Source organism: Eulemur rufifrons, chromosome 16 (genome assembly GCF_041146395.1).
Source record: "Eulemur rufifrons isolate Redbay chromosome 16, OSU_ERuf_1, whole genome shotgun sequence".
In the NCBI taxonomy this organism is placed as follows: Eukaryota; Metazoa; Chordata; class Mammalia; order Primates; family Lemuridae; genus Eulemur; species Eulemur rufifrons.
In genome coordinates this window covers 62,879,144-62,894,664 of record NC_090998.1, presented here as the reverse complement: position 1 = coordinate 62,894,664, position 15,521 = coordinate 62,879,144, and the positions used below count along the sequence as shown (strand labels likewise).

The 15,521-nt window shown below is 34.6% G+C and overlaps 1 protein-coding gene across 1 annotated transcript in view; it reads right to left on the bottom strand.

Annotated features, from left to right (window-relative positions):
- Positions 1-15,521, bottom strand: part of ACSS3 (acyl-CoA synthetase short chain family member 3) — a 133,699-nt gene that overhangs the window by 36,238 nt on the left and 81,940 nt on the right. Inside the window, exons 8-9 of the mRNA XM_069489977.1 lie at positions 7,407-7,558; positions 2,264-2,367 (exon numbers count right to left, since the gene is read on the bottom strand). Of these exons, the coding sequence (XP_069346078.1) occupies positions 2,264-2,367; positions 7,407-7,558 (256 nt within the window). The remainder of the gene's footprint in view (positions 1-2,263; positions 2,368-7,406; positions 7,559-15,521) is intronic.

The window sequence follows — 15,521 nt, the reverse complement described above, 5'->3', positions numbered from 1 at the left end:
CTTTTTCCTTGATGATTTAACATTAATTTGATGGCACTTTAAGAAAGGAGAATGGTTGTAAATGCTGAACTTCAGTATCATTTTATAATTACTTACCACAACATACAACTTTGAAAATGATAAATTGATTTCTTATATGTAAATGAATAGAGAGCCTAACTAGATTTTCTATTAGTAGCTGAAATACGCATCACCTAGGATGAAATTTTTTTATAAAATATAAAACTATCCATCTATCGATCTATCATCTATTTATCTACCTTGGACAGAATACTAAATGCTATAAAATCGAATGGTTGGAAGGAAAGAAAAGAATTGGTCATTTTATTAGTAAAAATCCACTGTCTTCCACAGTCATGAGGAACCATTTCAACCTAATTACAGTGACAGTATACTGACACCATGTGATTATTAGTTCCCTCTGAACAATACATTAAAGAAAAAGTGTAAATTCACCTGAAACCCAGTATCTCCTACCAGAGACCTCATATGCTTGTTTCATATGAGCTTTTTTTGTAAACTTGAATGTATTAACTACATATATCTATACAAGCTAATATGTAAAAAAGTACCTATAAGAAAAAGTAAAATAATTAAAATTTTATTTTTGAATGTGTTGGTTTTCTTCAATAAGCATTGGCATAGTCATCTATAATGAGAAAGACAAAACTCTTCTGCAAGCATTTGTGTAAGGTCATTTGTGTGTAAGAAGCAACCCCTCTGTTTTGACCACATAAGGAAAATTATCTTAAAGGTGATGAGATATTTTCCAGATCATGTCCAGGAAAATAACTGCTAAAACTTTCCTGGATAATAATAGGGGTTATGTCAATACTATAAACAGTCTTCTCGCAGAGGTAATAATTCTTCACTTGTTTTTATATATTTATATACATAACATTGGTGTTTCTCTAAATTCAGTCTTATATTTTATATTTTCTAAATAAGTTACAAATCTGAATTTAGATGAATAATAAACAATTTTTCCCATAGTAACTAAAACTATAGAGAATAAAATCCTTCTCTCTGATTTTCATCTTATGTAAGGAACATGTCTTCTGCTCTGATCATTCATTTTATGTGTCATATTACAAAGGATACAGAAAACATTGTTTAAAGTATAATATCCAAGGAGATAATATAAAATATAATTTCTCAATCAAAGCAGTTTTAAAATATCAAAAAAGTTCTAAAATATCAAACACTGAACTTCAGGTTCAGTCATTTACTTGATCTCCTAGATGAAAATCATTGTCAAAATCAGCTTTAATATTTGCAAAGTGACTTTATTAATTTGATACTCTTCCCTAGATGCTCAGAAGGTGGAACTACTGAAAACACTTATATAAAACAATTGCTATAATTCATTGAACTCGGGGAGATTGAACTGAAATATGTACATACAAAGGCTATAAGGCTCCCATAGCTCATAGCTACTTTCAGTTGGTCAAATGAAAAGAAAAATCCCTAATTCGGTGAGGTGGAAAACACATTCCAGATAATCTTCCCACTCTCACATGTGTACACAGACATCCCTCAAAAGAAAAAGCAGAAAGGATTTTTTCTTTCTGTTTGCTCATTCCAAAGTTTATAGTCTATCCGCTTAACTAGAAAAATTTGTTTTCCAAGGATCACTTAGTGGGAGGAAAATAAAGAATAAACAAAATAAGTAAATAAATAAATTAAATATATAATGGTAATCATTTTGGAAAAAAATAAATTTCTCTGATTCAAATGCTAGACAGAAGAGATTAGATTTTGTAAACACAAGAAGATTGCCAGAGAATCCCACGAGAGGAGCAGTGCTTTAAAAAAAGGACTCGGGAAGCAGTGTGCAGGGTATATAAAAAAGCAGAGAGAACAGAGACAAGCGATGAGGGCACTTGAAATTCAGTCAGATGATAATGCTGCTGCCACAGCTCAACAGCAATCAATGTGAGTACTGAAGGTGGGATGAATCCAACAGACAATTCAAAGGAAAGTCTGAGATTTAGTAACTTACCAGATATAGGAAACAAAGAAGAGAAGATAAAGAGGGCTTTAATGTTTTATACCTAGGGACCAAGAAAATGGTAGCATCAATGTCACTTATGAAGACATTATTAATAATACAACAATCAAAGAATTGCTTATTTTCACTGAAACCTGAACCAACTGAATCTTGAGTTTGTGTCTGATGGTCAAAGCTCAGGACTTCCTCCAATCTCTACAGTGTTTTTTAGCATTTCTGCATTATTTATGCACATGCGTGGAAAATGCTCACCAGTTTGCCACCAATGGTCTAGGACAGGTACTCTGAAGACCTTTTTGGACCATTCCAGGGTCTCCACATCACATCGTTCTCCAGCCACAAATAATGTTTTGAATCTGAATATAAGAGAGATAGTAAATTCAAATTATTCCTTGAAAATAAATCTAAAAAATTTCATCTTCATTTTCAAATCTTGTTGAATCTAACCATATCAATCATGTCAGAGGAAAGCAGCCATGTCACCAGTATATCATACTGTAGAATGATAAAAGGCATTACTTGTTTGGGCCCAAATGTAACCACATACACATCACAGCGTTTGAATTAGTTGCCTCAGAAATAGAATTCACAGCTACAGCTTCTCAGTTTTGAAAAGAACAATTGAGTTGCTCTTTGCAATATACTTGTCACATTTGTCTAATAATCAAAGGTTAAAAATCTTTTGCCCCTTGATATTATCTCTGCTAATTTTAGCTCTAAGTTTGATTGCTGTGTTATACCTAAGGATATACACAAAAATACACTAAGTGTATCAGCTAAGGCAGCAAATATCCTTTAAATATGAAACACTTGTTCCTTCTAGTGAGTTCTTCTGATAAAAAGTACTCTAATTTCAAGCATTTTCCCTAGTCCAAAGACATATATAGGAAAGACAGCTGATGAAAAAGTAAGTGCAAATGTGGCTTTCTATGTCAAAATGGTTCTTATCAAATGGAATACAAGGTTACTAAGAGATAATGAGAATTAGCATCTTTGGCAGGAGCACCATGCCACAGAATTAAAAAAAATGAAATAGAACAAAATAAATTTAGGTTGACCCTAGTAGAGGCTCATTGAGAACATGGTTATTACTGCTCCATTTTCAATGCCTTCATGGACTGTCTGTAAAAATATAAATAAATGAATAAAGAGTATGTGTATGAGAAATTAATTCATTATCATCAAAGTAAAACACAAATAACCAACAAACAAAACTAGCTTACTCATCCTGAACAATGTAATATATTTTACCATTTCCTTAATTTATCATATCATTTCATAAAGATTCATGGAGATTCAAATAGTTCTGCCTCTATGATGAAAATGACGTTGAGTTATTATGTCTGCTATAAACATGTATCTCATTCTATAATTATTTTGTTTCTTGTGCATTTATGAGCTATGAGCTCCTTAGGAGCATTTGTCTTTGTGATCCTAACACCAATCAAAACACATGGAATTTTTAGGTATTTAAAAGTTTCCAGATGCTCAGAATGAGGAAGTACAGAAGTGGGGATTTGGCAATATTTGTGCCAATCTGACTCATTCTTTTAAGTGAAAGAGGAGGCATGTTGGTTCCTATGAGTGTGGAAATTGACAAAGGAACAGTGACTTGAGGAGAGAAATGTTCTGGGATAACTATTTTAGGACATTTTAAGTACACACTATAAAAGCGAAAAGACCAAAGAGCAGTCAGTTGGCTTTTATGAACTCAGTCTGTAGCCCGGGGGGGAAGCAGGGATAGCCTAGGTTGGGGTGTGATACAGAAATGCAGCAAATCAATCCTAGAAAGTCTGCCTGGGGGCCCTAGACAAGGCAAGAGGTATGTGGATGTGACATAGGAATAACTAGAATGGAAGAAAAATACCAAGCAAAATAGTGAGGTAAGAAACTAGAAGTGACAGAAGAAATTTTAAAAATGGTGAAAATGAAGGCAGTCAGTAAAACAAGGTGCAGTTGTGAGAGAGGGCAGTTTCAGACTTACAGATCCTGCAAATGTGTCTGTTCTGAGGGCTGATAGTGTTTATGGGGTGGCAGCGTTCATGGGGTGACAGTGTTTATGGTAGCTGAGAGAATCCAACATTGAAAGACACTGGGGGAAAGAAGACTGTGTTACAGAAAGATTATCATCAAGATAGTATTAAAAATCACTCAAGGACAACAGCAGCGCAGAGTAAAGGGAAAGTCCACAAAGGGAGCTCTGAAGAGGACGAAAAGGTGTTACAAATAGATAGCATGAACTTCAGGAGAAGATGGGCCATTAGATGTACAAAATGTTCAAGTTCTCATTACCCCAACTTTAACATCCTTCCTAACTTTTATATATAATCTTGGCCCAAAAGGTGCATTTGGCCTCAATAGTGGGGAAGAAGTTTGCGTTTAATTATTATATTCTACAGAAGATCTGGGTTGCAAACAAGCTATTGAAAACACATTGATTTTTAAGCATAAATGAATCACTGATAAATGACATCTACACCTGACATGCCACCACCTGAAATTATTCATGGTAATTTTTGTCTATAGCTGAAGCTATCTGTACATAAGTGTATCAAAAGAGGTTTTAGTTACATTGTGTAAAATAATATGCTGCTACTGTTCCCACATTTTCTGAGAATAAAGAATCTCTGTCCGCTAATATATTCAGGCAATAAAATTATCATAACGTGCTATCTTATTTTTTCAGAATTTAATCCATTTATATTAGAGGTTATTATTGATAGGTAAAGTCTTACTACTGACATTTTGTTATTTCTTCCCTGGATTTTTTGTTGTTGTTGTTGTTGTTGGTTTGTTTGTTTATTTCCAACTGCTTAGCCTTTGCAATCCCCCAGATGTTTTGCAGCTGTTTCTTCCTCTCTTGTTGTCTATCTTTGTGATTTGATAATTTCATGTAATGCTAAGCTTTGATTCTTTTCTTTTTATCAATCTGCTGTAGATTTTTGTTTTGTGGTTTCTATGAAGCTTACATAAAACATCTTTTAGATATAATCCACTATTTTGAGCTGATAAAAACTTAACTTCTGTTGCACACAAAAACTTGAAACTTTTACCCTCTCGTCCACATACAATTTATGTTTTTAATGTTACAATTTGTATCTTTTTATATTGTATATTCCTTAATACTTATTGTAGCATTAGTTACTTTTGACTGTTTTGACTTTTAACCTCCATACTAGAGATATGTATAATTTAGACATCACCATTACAGTATTGGGATATTCTGAATTTGACTATGTGTTTACCTCTACAAGAGAGTTTTCTAATTTCCTATTTATTCCTGATCATAATTATCATCCTTTGTTTCCACTTGAGTTACTCTCTTAAGCATTTCTTATAAGGCAAGTATAACGGCAATGGATTCCACCAGCTTTTGTTTGTCTGTGCAAGACTTTACTTCTCTTTCATTTCTGAAGGACAGATTTGCTGGGCATAGGATTGCTGTCTAACAAGGTTTTGTTTTTTGTTTTTTCTTTTCTTTCAGCATCAACTCATTCTCTCCTGAGCTGCAAGGTTTTGCCTGGGAAATAATAGTCTAATGGACATTCCCATATAGGTGACTTGATGGTTTTCTCTTGCTGCTTTTAATTTTCTCTCTGTCTTTGACTTTTGTCAATTTGATTATAATGTGCTTCAGAGTGCACGTATTTGGGTTAAATATATGTAAGGACTTTTGAGATTTTGGATCTGGATGTCCATATCTCTCCCAAAACTCAGAAAGTTTTCCACAATTATTGCATTACATAAGCCTTTGGTACTTTTCTTTGTCTCTTCTCCTTCTTATATAACATAACGTGAATATTTGTTCACTTAATGGTGTACCATAAGTCCCATAGGCTGTCTTCACTCTGTTGTTTTTTTCTTTTTTTCCTCTGAACTGCATCATTTCAAAAGACCTATTTTCAAGTTCAGAGAGTCTCTCTTCTGCTTTATCTAGTCTGCAGTTGAAGCTCTCAATTGTATTTTTATTATTTAATTGACTGAATTATTCAGCTCCAAGATTTCTGTTTAGTTCTTTTTTATATCTATTTCTTTGTTAAATTTCTCATTCAGATCATACATTTTTTATTGCATTAAATCATCTATCTGTATCATCATCATGTATCTCTCTGCATTTCCTTACAATCATTATTTTAAATTCCTTTTTAGGCAATTCATAAATGTCTGTTTCTTTGTGGGCAGGTATAATAGAATTATTGTGTTCCTTTGGTGGTGCTACATTTTCTGGCTTTTTTTGTATTCCCTGTGTTCCTATGTTGATGTCTGTGTGTCTAGTTGTACAGTCACCTCTTGCAAACGATACAGAATGGCTTTCATAGGAGAAAATGTTCACCTGCTGATGGGCCTGATTGTTTGGAAAGGGTGCAGTGTCTCTGGTTTTGTATGAGTGTAGTAGTGTAGTCTCTACGTAGCTTCTTTAGTTGTGATCAATGGTAATGATGACTGCAGGTGGCTCAGTGATTTAGGCTGCAGAAATCTGTGACAGTGACATTGGCTGTGTAGGTTATTAGGCTTGGGCTTTAGAGATCATACTGTCCTTATCTCAGAGGGTGTTAGATATATAGGTCTCTTTGGTGTTGGGTCTGACACAGCTCACAGGCAGCCAAAGTGACACTGGGACCCAGGACATGATATCTATATTAATTTCTTTGGAACAAAGAAACATAAAATTCAAATAGTCTGGCATTTAACTTAAAAAAATTAAACGACTTTAATTCAAGCCCACTTTTTGACTTGAAGAAACTACAAAATCTCTCATTTTAGTTTATGATAGCAGTGACCTATTTCAAAGAGGTTCAATGAGAATTGATGTTGGAAACTATCTTGAAGATACAAATTGATATAATTATTTTTGAATATGCACAGCATTAAACAAAAATGGATGTCAATAAACCACCACAAAATACCTAAACTACTCAAAACTCATTATTATAAAACAAGAGCAAAATATTTTCCTTTACTTTTTCAGCAAATCTAATTTGGACTATCATTTTCATATTTTATCTATATACATAAATTCAAACAATATTTCCCCTCCCTTCAAGCCATTTTCTATTTACAAAAGACAGTAAGATGCTAATATCTATATCTACGTAACCATATGCATTGTAAGTCGAAATGAGCATTTTACTTTTTAAGGAAAATATAAGCAAGTAATTTTGAAAGAAGAATATTTTAGTAATATTTGAACTGAAATAAATATAGTATTTAAAAACATCTCAGTAAATTAAAATTTTAACTATTTCAAGGTTATATTTAGAGCAGCCATTTTAATAATATTCAGTCTTTTGGCTCTTTTCATAGAGATATCACAGTACCGGAAAAAATACAATGTTCAGTTATTCATGCTGATTGCAGTTTCTAATGTAATTTGCACTGTTCATCCCAACTTCACCTTGTCAGAGAGTACTGTTTCCCCAAGGCTGCCCCAGGGTCCTGTTGACGAATTGCTCTAATTGCAGTTGGCGCTGTAAACAAGGCAGCTACTCCATGCTCCGCAAGCACACGGAAATAAGCGCCAGCATCTGGTGTTCCCACAGGCTTCCCCTACAATGAGATTCATTTAAAATGTCACTGGGTAAAATGTCTCCTATTTCAATGGCAGTTCAAAATGTATACGTTTAACACCACAATCTTAACAAAATGAGATTCTCAATAAATCTTAGTTTTAAAATATTTCCATGTTCTGTCACAAATAAAACAAACCAAATGCCCAGGCCTCAGAGAAGCTGTTTACTCCATCTTAAAAGCATAGAGTTACAGCATCTTAAAAGCTTTCAAATTCCAAATTTTTCTTACTCAAGTTTTCAAAGATAAAGGACCTGAAACACATATCATATCCAAATTAACACAAAACAGTCTTGTATTTGCCAAAATATTAAATATATTATTTTGCGTCACAGGTTAAATGTGAAATATGGCTGTTATGAATTCCAAACATAACACACTTTTTCATGATCACCATTAAAAGTGATGATAGCAAATCTCAAAACATTTGAGAAAAGGAAAAAATCTGAGACCATAGTGATTCCTGAGCAATGACCTTTTCAGTTAAATGTCTCTCTCCAAGAAAAATAATTTCTACAAATCAAAAATAATCCCACAAGATATTCCAAAATGCATGTTTTCCACAGGCTCAAAATAACATTATACATGTTCAGTTGCAAAATCATGCATAAAAGTCTAACAATTTTAGCAAACTATGCAATTCAATAAAACAAAAAGAATTTTTTAATTGATGTTTCTGCAAAGTGGAAAATGAGCAAGTCATTGAAATAAATCAGTAACTCTGCAAAAATTCTCAATGAACCATAACATTTATCTTGGCCCAGGGACATCCCCTCATTCCATTCTCTATCCATTCTCATCCCTGCTCCTTCTTCTTGTGTTTCTAAAGCAAGGTACCTAGAATGTTAACATGTGTAATGTAAAACTATATATATTTCACAGTCAAACTCTTTTGGTAGAAGTTGGAATAAACAAAGGAAAATGGGTTTCTTATCTTAGACCATTTCTTGAACCCTTAAAAGTATTAGAGTACATCAGGAATTTCCAAGAGATGCGTTAACTGTAGGTAATATTTCCTAGACTTCTCTGACCAAATTCTCTATCTGAGCTTCCCAGGCATTTTACACTCTGGAAAATACACATGGGAACCACTGGACTAAAGAAAAAGAGGAAAAGATTTGCTATGAGCAAACTCAGAGATCTCCCCAAATAGAGAATAATAAAATAATGGAGGATAAATAATTTTGATTCAATATCCACTGATTTGATCTTTGATAGGTCACTGTTTAGTTTTTATTTTAAAATGGTTATCTTTAATATCCTTTAGTGTAATTGTGTTGCTCTTTTTAAAAAATAACCTCTATAGATTTTTTATATTGCTTTCTCTCTTGCTGTTATAATACCAAAAAACATATTTATTCCAACTAGAAATTCATTTTTATTATCACAACTCTCCCAATGCACTTGACTTCAATTTATTTCATTATTGCTTCAAACAGGTCGACACATTCAAATAATATAAAAATCTGCTGGCTACAATGTGGCAGCACGTGCACACAATTTGACTCAAAAATTTTGAAGGCTTGAACACCTCAGTACAAAATGAATCTGCAACTTTATTCTTTCTAACAAAGCAAGGTAAACATTTGACTTTTACTTCTTTGATATGTCTTAGGCACTGATCAGTCCCTTGAGTACTAACTGTGGCTCAAGAAACTTGATCTCACACACATAAAAATGATCTGTGTACTGACCTTATGCAATTGACTTGCCCTGTCTATGGTTCCATTATCTTGCCTGCTAAATAAGAATAAATCATTTTGCCAATATTTCCTCAATAAGCTAAAAGCACTGAGATAATATTGTAAAATAGTTTGACCTTCACTGAAGAAAGATATTTTATAGCCAATTGAAATTAAATTCCACTACAGTGCCAGTGTCATGGGATAATGATAATATACTCACTAAAGGGTGATATTAGTGTCAATGAAAATGCTATACTGTGTATGACTACCTACATAAAGGACACAACTTGATGTATTTTACAATGCCTCTAATCATTTATGCTTGATAATAGCACTTATTGTTATCATTAAGTAGATTAAGTGTTAGAAATACAATCATGCACCATATAACATTTTGGACAATGAACTACATATATGACAATGGTCCTATAAGATTATAATACTGTATTTTTATTGTACCTTTTATATGTTTAGATATATTTAGGTATACAAACATTTACCATTATGTTACAATTGCCTGCAGTATTCAGTGCAATAAGATGCTGTACAGGTTTGTAGCCCAGGATCAATAGGCTATACCATATAGCCTTGGTGTGTGGTAGACTGTATCATCTAGGTTTGTGTAAGTATACTCTAAGACGTTCACACAATGATGAAACTGCCTAAGGAAACATTTGTCAGAACACATCCCTATTGTTAAGCAATGCATAACTGTGTTAATAAAAAACAATAACATACTTTTTATAAATAAGATTGTAACTACTGTTGCAATTCTGACCCTGTGCCAAACAAATTTCCATCAATATTATAATTATTGAGCATAAAATCATGACACATTACTATTAGACCCCACTAAGGATGCGATGCATAAAATCTTGCAATGTTCCTTTGTAAGTTAGTTGAACTCAGAAAGGTCCCACTGTTTTGCATTTTATTGTACATTCCCCAGAAGACAATTCAATGTTATAAATAAAATGTTTCCCTATTTTAAAATTACTTTAATATTTATATACTTTACTTTTTTATTTTCTTAAAAACTTCTATTTGATCTGAAATTTAATTGAAATAAAATTATATCAAAGACATTAAGTTTTCTAAAGAGAATCTGTTGATCAACATAAATATTAAGTCCTGAATGATGTAAACACTTGAGGTAATATAATCCAGCACAGAACAAGATTTTTCATCAGAAATTACAGTTCATGTGCAAATAAATAATAAGCTAGGTAGTGCTAGTATATGTATTCATTTCATATTCTGGGAATAATTTTGTGAATAAGCCAGGTAAGGTCCTACTCTAATGGAACTTATATCTCTTAAGTATGAATGTGTATGTGTGTTTATGTGATACTATTATTAAAAATTACACAGCGCATGCTGTAAGCTATTTGTATCTAATTAAGGAAAGGAATACAGTAATAAACATAGGATTTGTATGTTCTCAGAACCTATCAACTGAGTACAGTCACAGTCTACTTCTCAGCTGAAGTAGGAGGTTCAGAAAACTGAAGGAAAGCCTGTAAGCATCTTTCATTATTAACACTAAATAAAAGTGACTCAATGCCTTACTGATTTTATTCAAAACTCTTCTGTCCCACCCTCATGGACATGCACACACACAGAGACAAGCATGCACACATAAGCAGTATAAGTAGCCAGAAACACACTAAGCATGCTGAGCTGCCTAAAGAAAATGACACTGATTCAAGAACTTACATTTTCAGCAAGGAGCAATAGCCCAAACAATATTCAATTCAAAAATAAGATTCTAAGACTGTAGAGATTTTAAACAAACAAATGCACACCAAAAGCAGTAATACAGCTAAAATTTGTCAACTTTAAAACTCCTCAAACTCAAATCAATGCTGTTACCATTTTTTTCATTCTCTTACCCCAAATTAAAGTCTACATTATTGGTTGCTGCTAAGATAACAGAGGCAGAAAGTGATGCTACAATGGTAAAACAGATTCTAAACTTTTAGCTGTTATAAATCATGAATTCTAACAGCAGAGATTTATAAAATATCAACTGCTATTAATAATAGCTATAATCATAATGTGACTAGCAATGATACAAAGCACAGCAACCAAAACAGTTACCAAAATCCCCTAAAATTAACTTCCATATACAATTTTCTACCAGTAATGATTCAATGTGTTAGTATTCACGGACTGCAAATGATATGTCTCCAGTTAGAAGACCAGGTAATGTTTCAACATCTCACATATTTCCTACTGAGGTTAAGATTCCAATACAGGAAAGTATAATGCAATCACCCAGCAAACAAAGATACACTTAGAGTTAAGTCTCTGATCAAAAAATTATTTAATTGCTTGATAATTGATCCTATGATTCAGCTCATCCAAGCCTTGCGATCAAGGCTACTTGTGATTTCATGTTTTGACATAAAAATTTTTGAGTCAACTGCAGTTTTTGCCTCCTTTGTGTGGCAGGATTAGAAATATATCTGATCGCTCCTTGAATACTACTTTTGAGAAATGTCACCCCAGGCGTGTTTCCACTGCAGTTCTGAGGTGAAGACAAGAGCATCCCTCATTGACTAGTACCAAATTTCATTTCAGCAGACAGGAGCTGCAGAGCATTGTTTTGTTTATTTCAGGAGAGTGATGAAACTGGCAATAGCATTTGTTGAGTTCCGATTATATGTCGTGTGCCTTTATCAAGACATGAGTGTTTGGGACTGTAACATTTAAACTTGAAACTTGTTAAAACATGAACAATTCTCCAGGATATACTATTTAGTGGGAAAAAAAAAAAACCCAGAATAGCATGCATAACATTTGTACAATTCCATTTGCATTAAAAAGAGTAAAAGATACTGCTTATACGTGAATTAACTACCATACATATAAGATTGGCTTCAAGGGAGAGAAACTGGAAAGCTGGAAACAGAAGACATTGAGGTTTTTACTGTTTATCCTTTTGTAAGTGTTAAAATATGAACCCAGAGAGTGTATAATCTCTTCAAAAAAATAGGCTTTTTATTTCACAAAGTCCCTCTCTTTATAACTCACATTATTTTGTTCCAGTATTCAAAACATTACTTCTGCTTTAAAGCCAGATGGCATAATTGCCCTATGCCTCAAGAACCTCAGACCTAGGACTTTGTGTTTTTACAGAAGACTCCTTTTTAAGAAATGAAAACTCATAATTTGATTCAGATAGGACTTCCTTGATTGCTTACTTGCTAGAGATTTTTTCACCCTTCCATTGGCCTCACTGTAAGGACTGATGCCATCTTAACTTCCTTCATCTTATTCATGCCACCATCTAATATTGCTCTAACTCAATGGCTGCTAACCCTAAATGTACAGTATAACTTCTTGGGATGCTTTTGAATGAGCCAAATGTCTGGTCCCACTCCCACAGATTCTGATTCAATTAGCCTTGATTTGGGCCTGAACATGGTTATGTTTTATGCATTACTTAAGTGATTCTAATCTGTAGCCAGGGTTTAGAACCACTGCATAGTACTTAGACACTACCTGAGACAAGACAGTTTTTCAATACCCACCTGCCTGGTTGCCCTAGTGGATGTGCCTAGAATTTAACACTAGCTATTACTGATTTTCTCCATCTGTGATAAATAAATGAGCCAACTCCAAGTATTAACAAATGAATAAACCCATAATTGAAATATGATTACAGGAGAGCACCTATAGAGGAAATTATTGGAGAGAAGTATCTCATTGTCCCAAGTTCTTTATGCCTTGCCCTATAAACTAGATTCTAGACTAGAGACATAAATATCATGATTTATAAGACATAGCACCCTAAATACAACTGCCCTCTCTCCAAAGATGGAAGGATTAGCTATGGCCCAGTAGCTCTTTCTGTGTTGCCCAGAGACCTGTGAAGACTATTACTTCCATCTGGGGTTTTAGTTGGTTTTATCACTACCTGAGAAGATTATATCTTAATTCCTTAAATGAGGAGTTCCCGACCTGAACTTCAGGGGAACTCATCAATATTCTGAAATTTAATTAAAAGTGCATACATGTGTTCATTTCCTTAGGGAGAGGAGTCAGCAGCTTTTATTAGATTCTGAAAAATAGTCCATAAATAAAAGTTTTTGAGCTATATGAAAGCCCTCCCAAACACAGAAGTCTCTTCAAAGATTTTCTGTTTGACTCTGAGAAACAGCTTGAATGAAGCAAGAATGCAGATGGACACGGACAAACCTTAATATCTGTTCATTTGCTTTTCCAAAGGATAGACAATTTGCCTTAAAACTACCTTTTAATCTACCTCTGTCAAAAAGCCACAAATATCCTCAAAGAACCAAAAAATTAGTGGCCAACCAACCTGTCTTCTTCCTCCCCCTTTACTCTGATCATATGAAATCACCATTTTTGTAAGTCAAACCTGTCAAATATTAGTAATTTCACATGGTTCAAAGCAATACTATCTATCAGCTTGCTATCTGGAAAATCCCTCTTCAGTATCTCCTTGTGGTAGGTCCCACCTAATTGTAATTCCTCAGGATTGAGTCCTTCCCTTTCTTCAGTTAAGGACATACTCTAGCTTCCAGGACTGAGAAGGTAAGACTTCTGCATGGCTACAGCTCCAAGATCTTTTCATGTATGTCTATATGTATTTTTCAAGATATGTGTGGGCTATGGTCTGAATGTGTCTCCCAAAATCCATGTGTTGAAAATGCAATCCCCACCACAACAATGTTGCAAGATGGTGTCTCTGGAGATGATTAGATTATTAGGGCTCCACCCTCATGGATAGATAACCGCTGCTATATAGAGGGCTTGTGGGAGTTGATTTGTTCTCTCTTGCCCTTCTTCTCTTCTGCCACGTGAGAGCACAGTGTCCCTCCTCTCTGGAGTATGCAGCAGTAAGGAGACATCTTGGAACCAGAGAGAGAACCGGCCAGCACCTTGGATGTCCCAACCTTCAGAACTGTGAGAAATAAATTTCTGTTCTATATGAATTACCCAATCTGTGGTATTCTGTTATAGCAGCACAAATGAACTAAGACACTGTGTATCTATAACTCTGTCTAGATTTGTCTCTTGAGTTCTTCCCTTGCCTTTTCCTACCTGTGAAAGTGGATCATTTTGGGCCTTGTGATGAAGTCAACCCAAAAAGAAGAAGCCACTGCTTCCATCTAGCCGATAAGAGTCTAACTGCTCCACTGAAAAGAAACTTACCTTTGTAAGTATTAATGTCAAGTAATTGAAGTAGAACACTGAAACCGCTAATTCTGCAGACCCAGTGCTAAACTAATTAGGGACTCTGACATATTCCACAATCTCAGTAGTTACAGACAGAATTTATCGCTAGTACAGCTATAATTTTATGGCTTCTAGCAGGATTGTTTTCACCTCCGAATGCTTTCATGCTAATGCACAGTCTCCCTGGTATCTTGTACTAGAGGAACAAATTAAAGTTTTCCTTATTCATAGGGATTAGTGAGATTTTGCCGTGAGCAGAGAAAATAAATGGCTTCTTGCTTAATCACAACACCAGACTTCTGCTCAAGAAGTAAACTATGGCTATCCCATATGTATACTGCAATTCAACCTAAGGTTACACAAAGCCTGGTTCCTCCATCCTATCCAATACTTTGCCCAAAACAACCTTCAAACATACTAATATTTACCCATGTCCAAAAAAAAAAAAAAAAAAACCTTCCTAAGAAATTGCCCTCATAGAGGTGACTAATGACACCCTAATCACCAAAGCACTCTTCAGTTGTCCTGTTAAACTTTTCTCTGTATCACTTGGCAATGTTGACTCCCCATCTTCTGGAAAACCTCCTCTCTACTCTTCTTCAGTACATTTTGCTTTTCTGATTTTCCAATTGCCTCTTCATTTCTCTCAGTTTATAGAACCTATATTCTCAGCCTTGAAGATTTCCCAAATTTCTGTTCTTAATCTTCACCTCTCTGAGTACCTCGATCTCCTTCAAGACTTACATTATTAGGCCGGGCGCGGTGGCTCACGCCTATAATCCTAGCACTCTGGGAGGCCGAGGCGGGTGGATCGCTGGAGGTCAGGAGTTCGAGACCAGCCTGAGCAAGAGCGAGACCCCGTCTTTACTAAAAATAGAAAGAAATTATATGGACAACTAAAAATATATATAGAAAAAATGAGCCGGGCATGGTGGCGCATGCCTGTAGTCCCAGCTACTTGGGAGGCTGAGGCAGTAGGATCGCTTAAGCCCAGGAGTTTGAGGTTGCTGTGAGCTAGGCTGATGCCACGGCACTCACTGTAGCCCGGG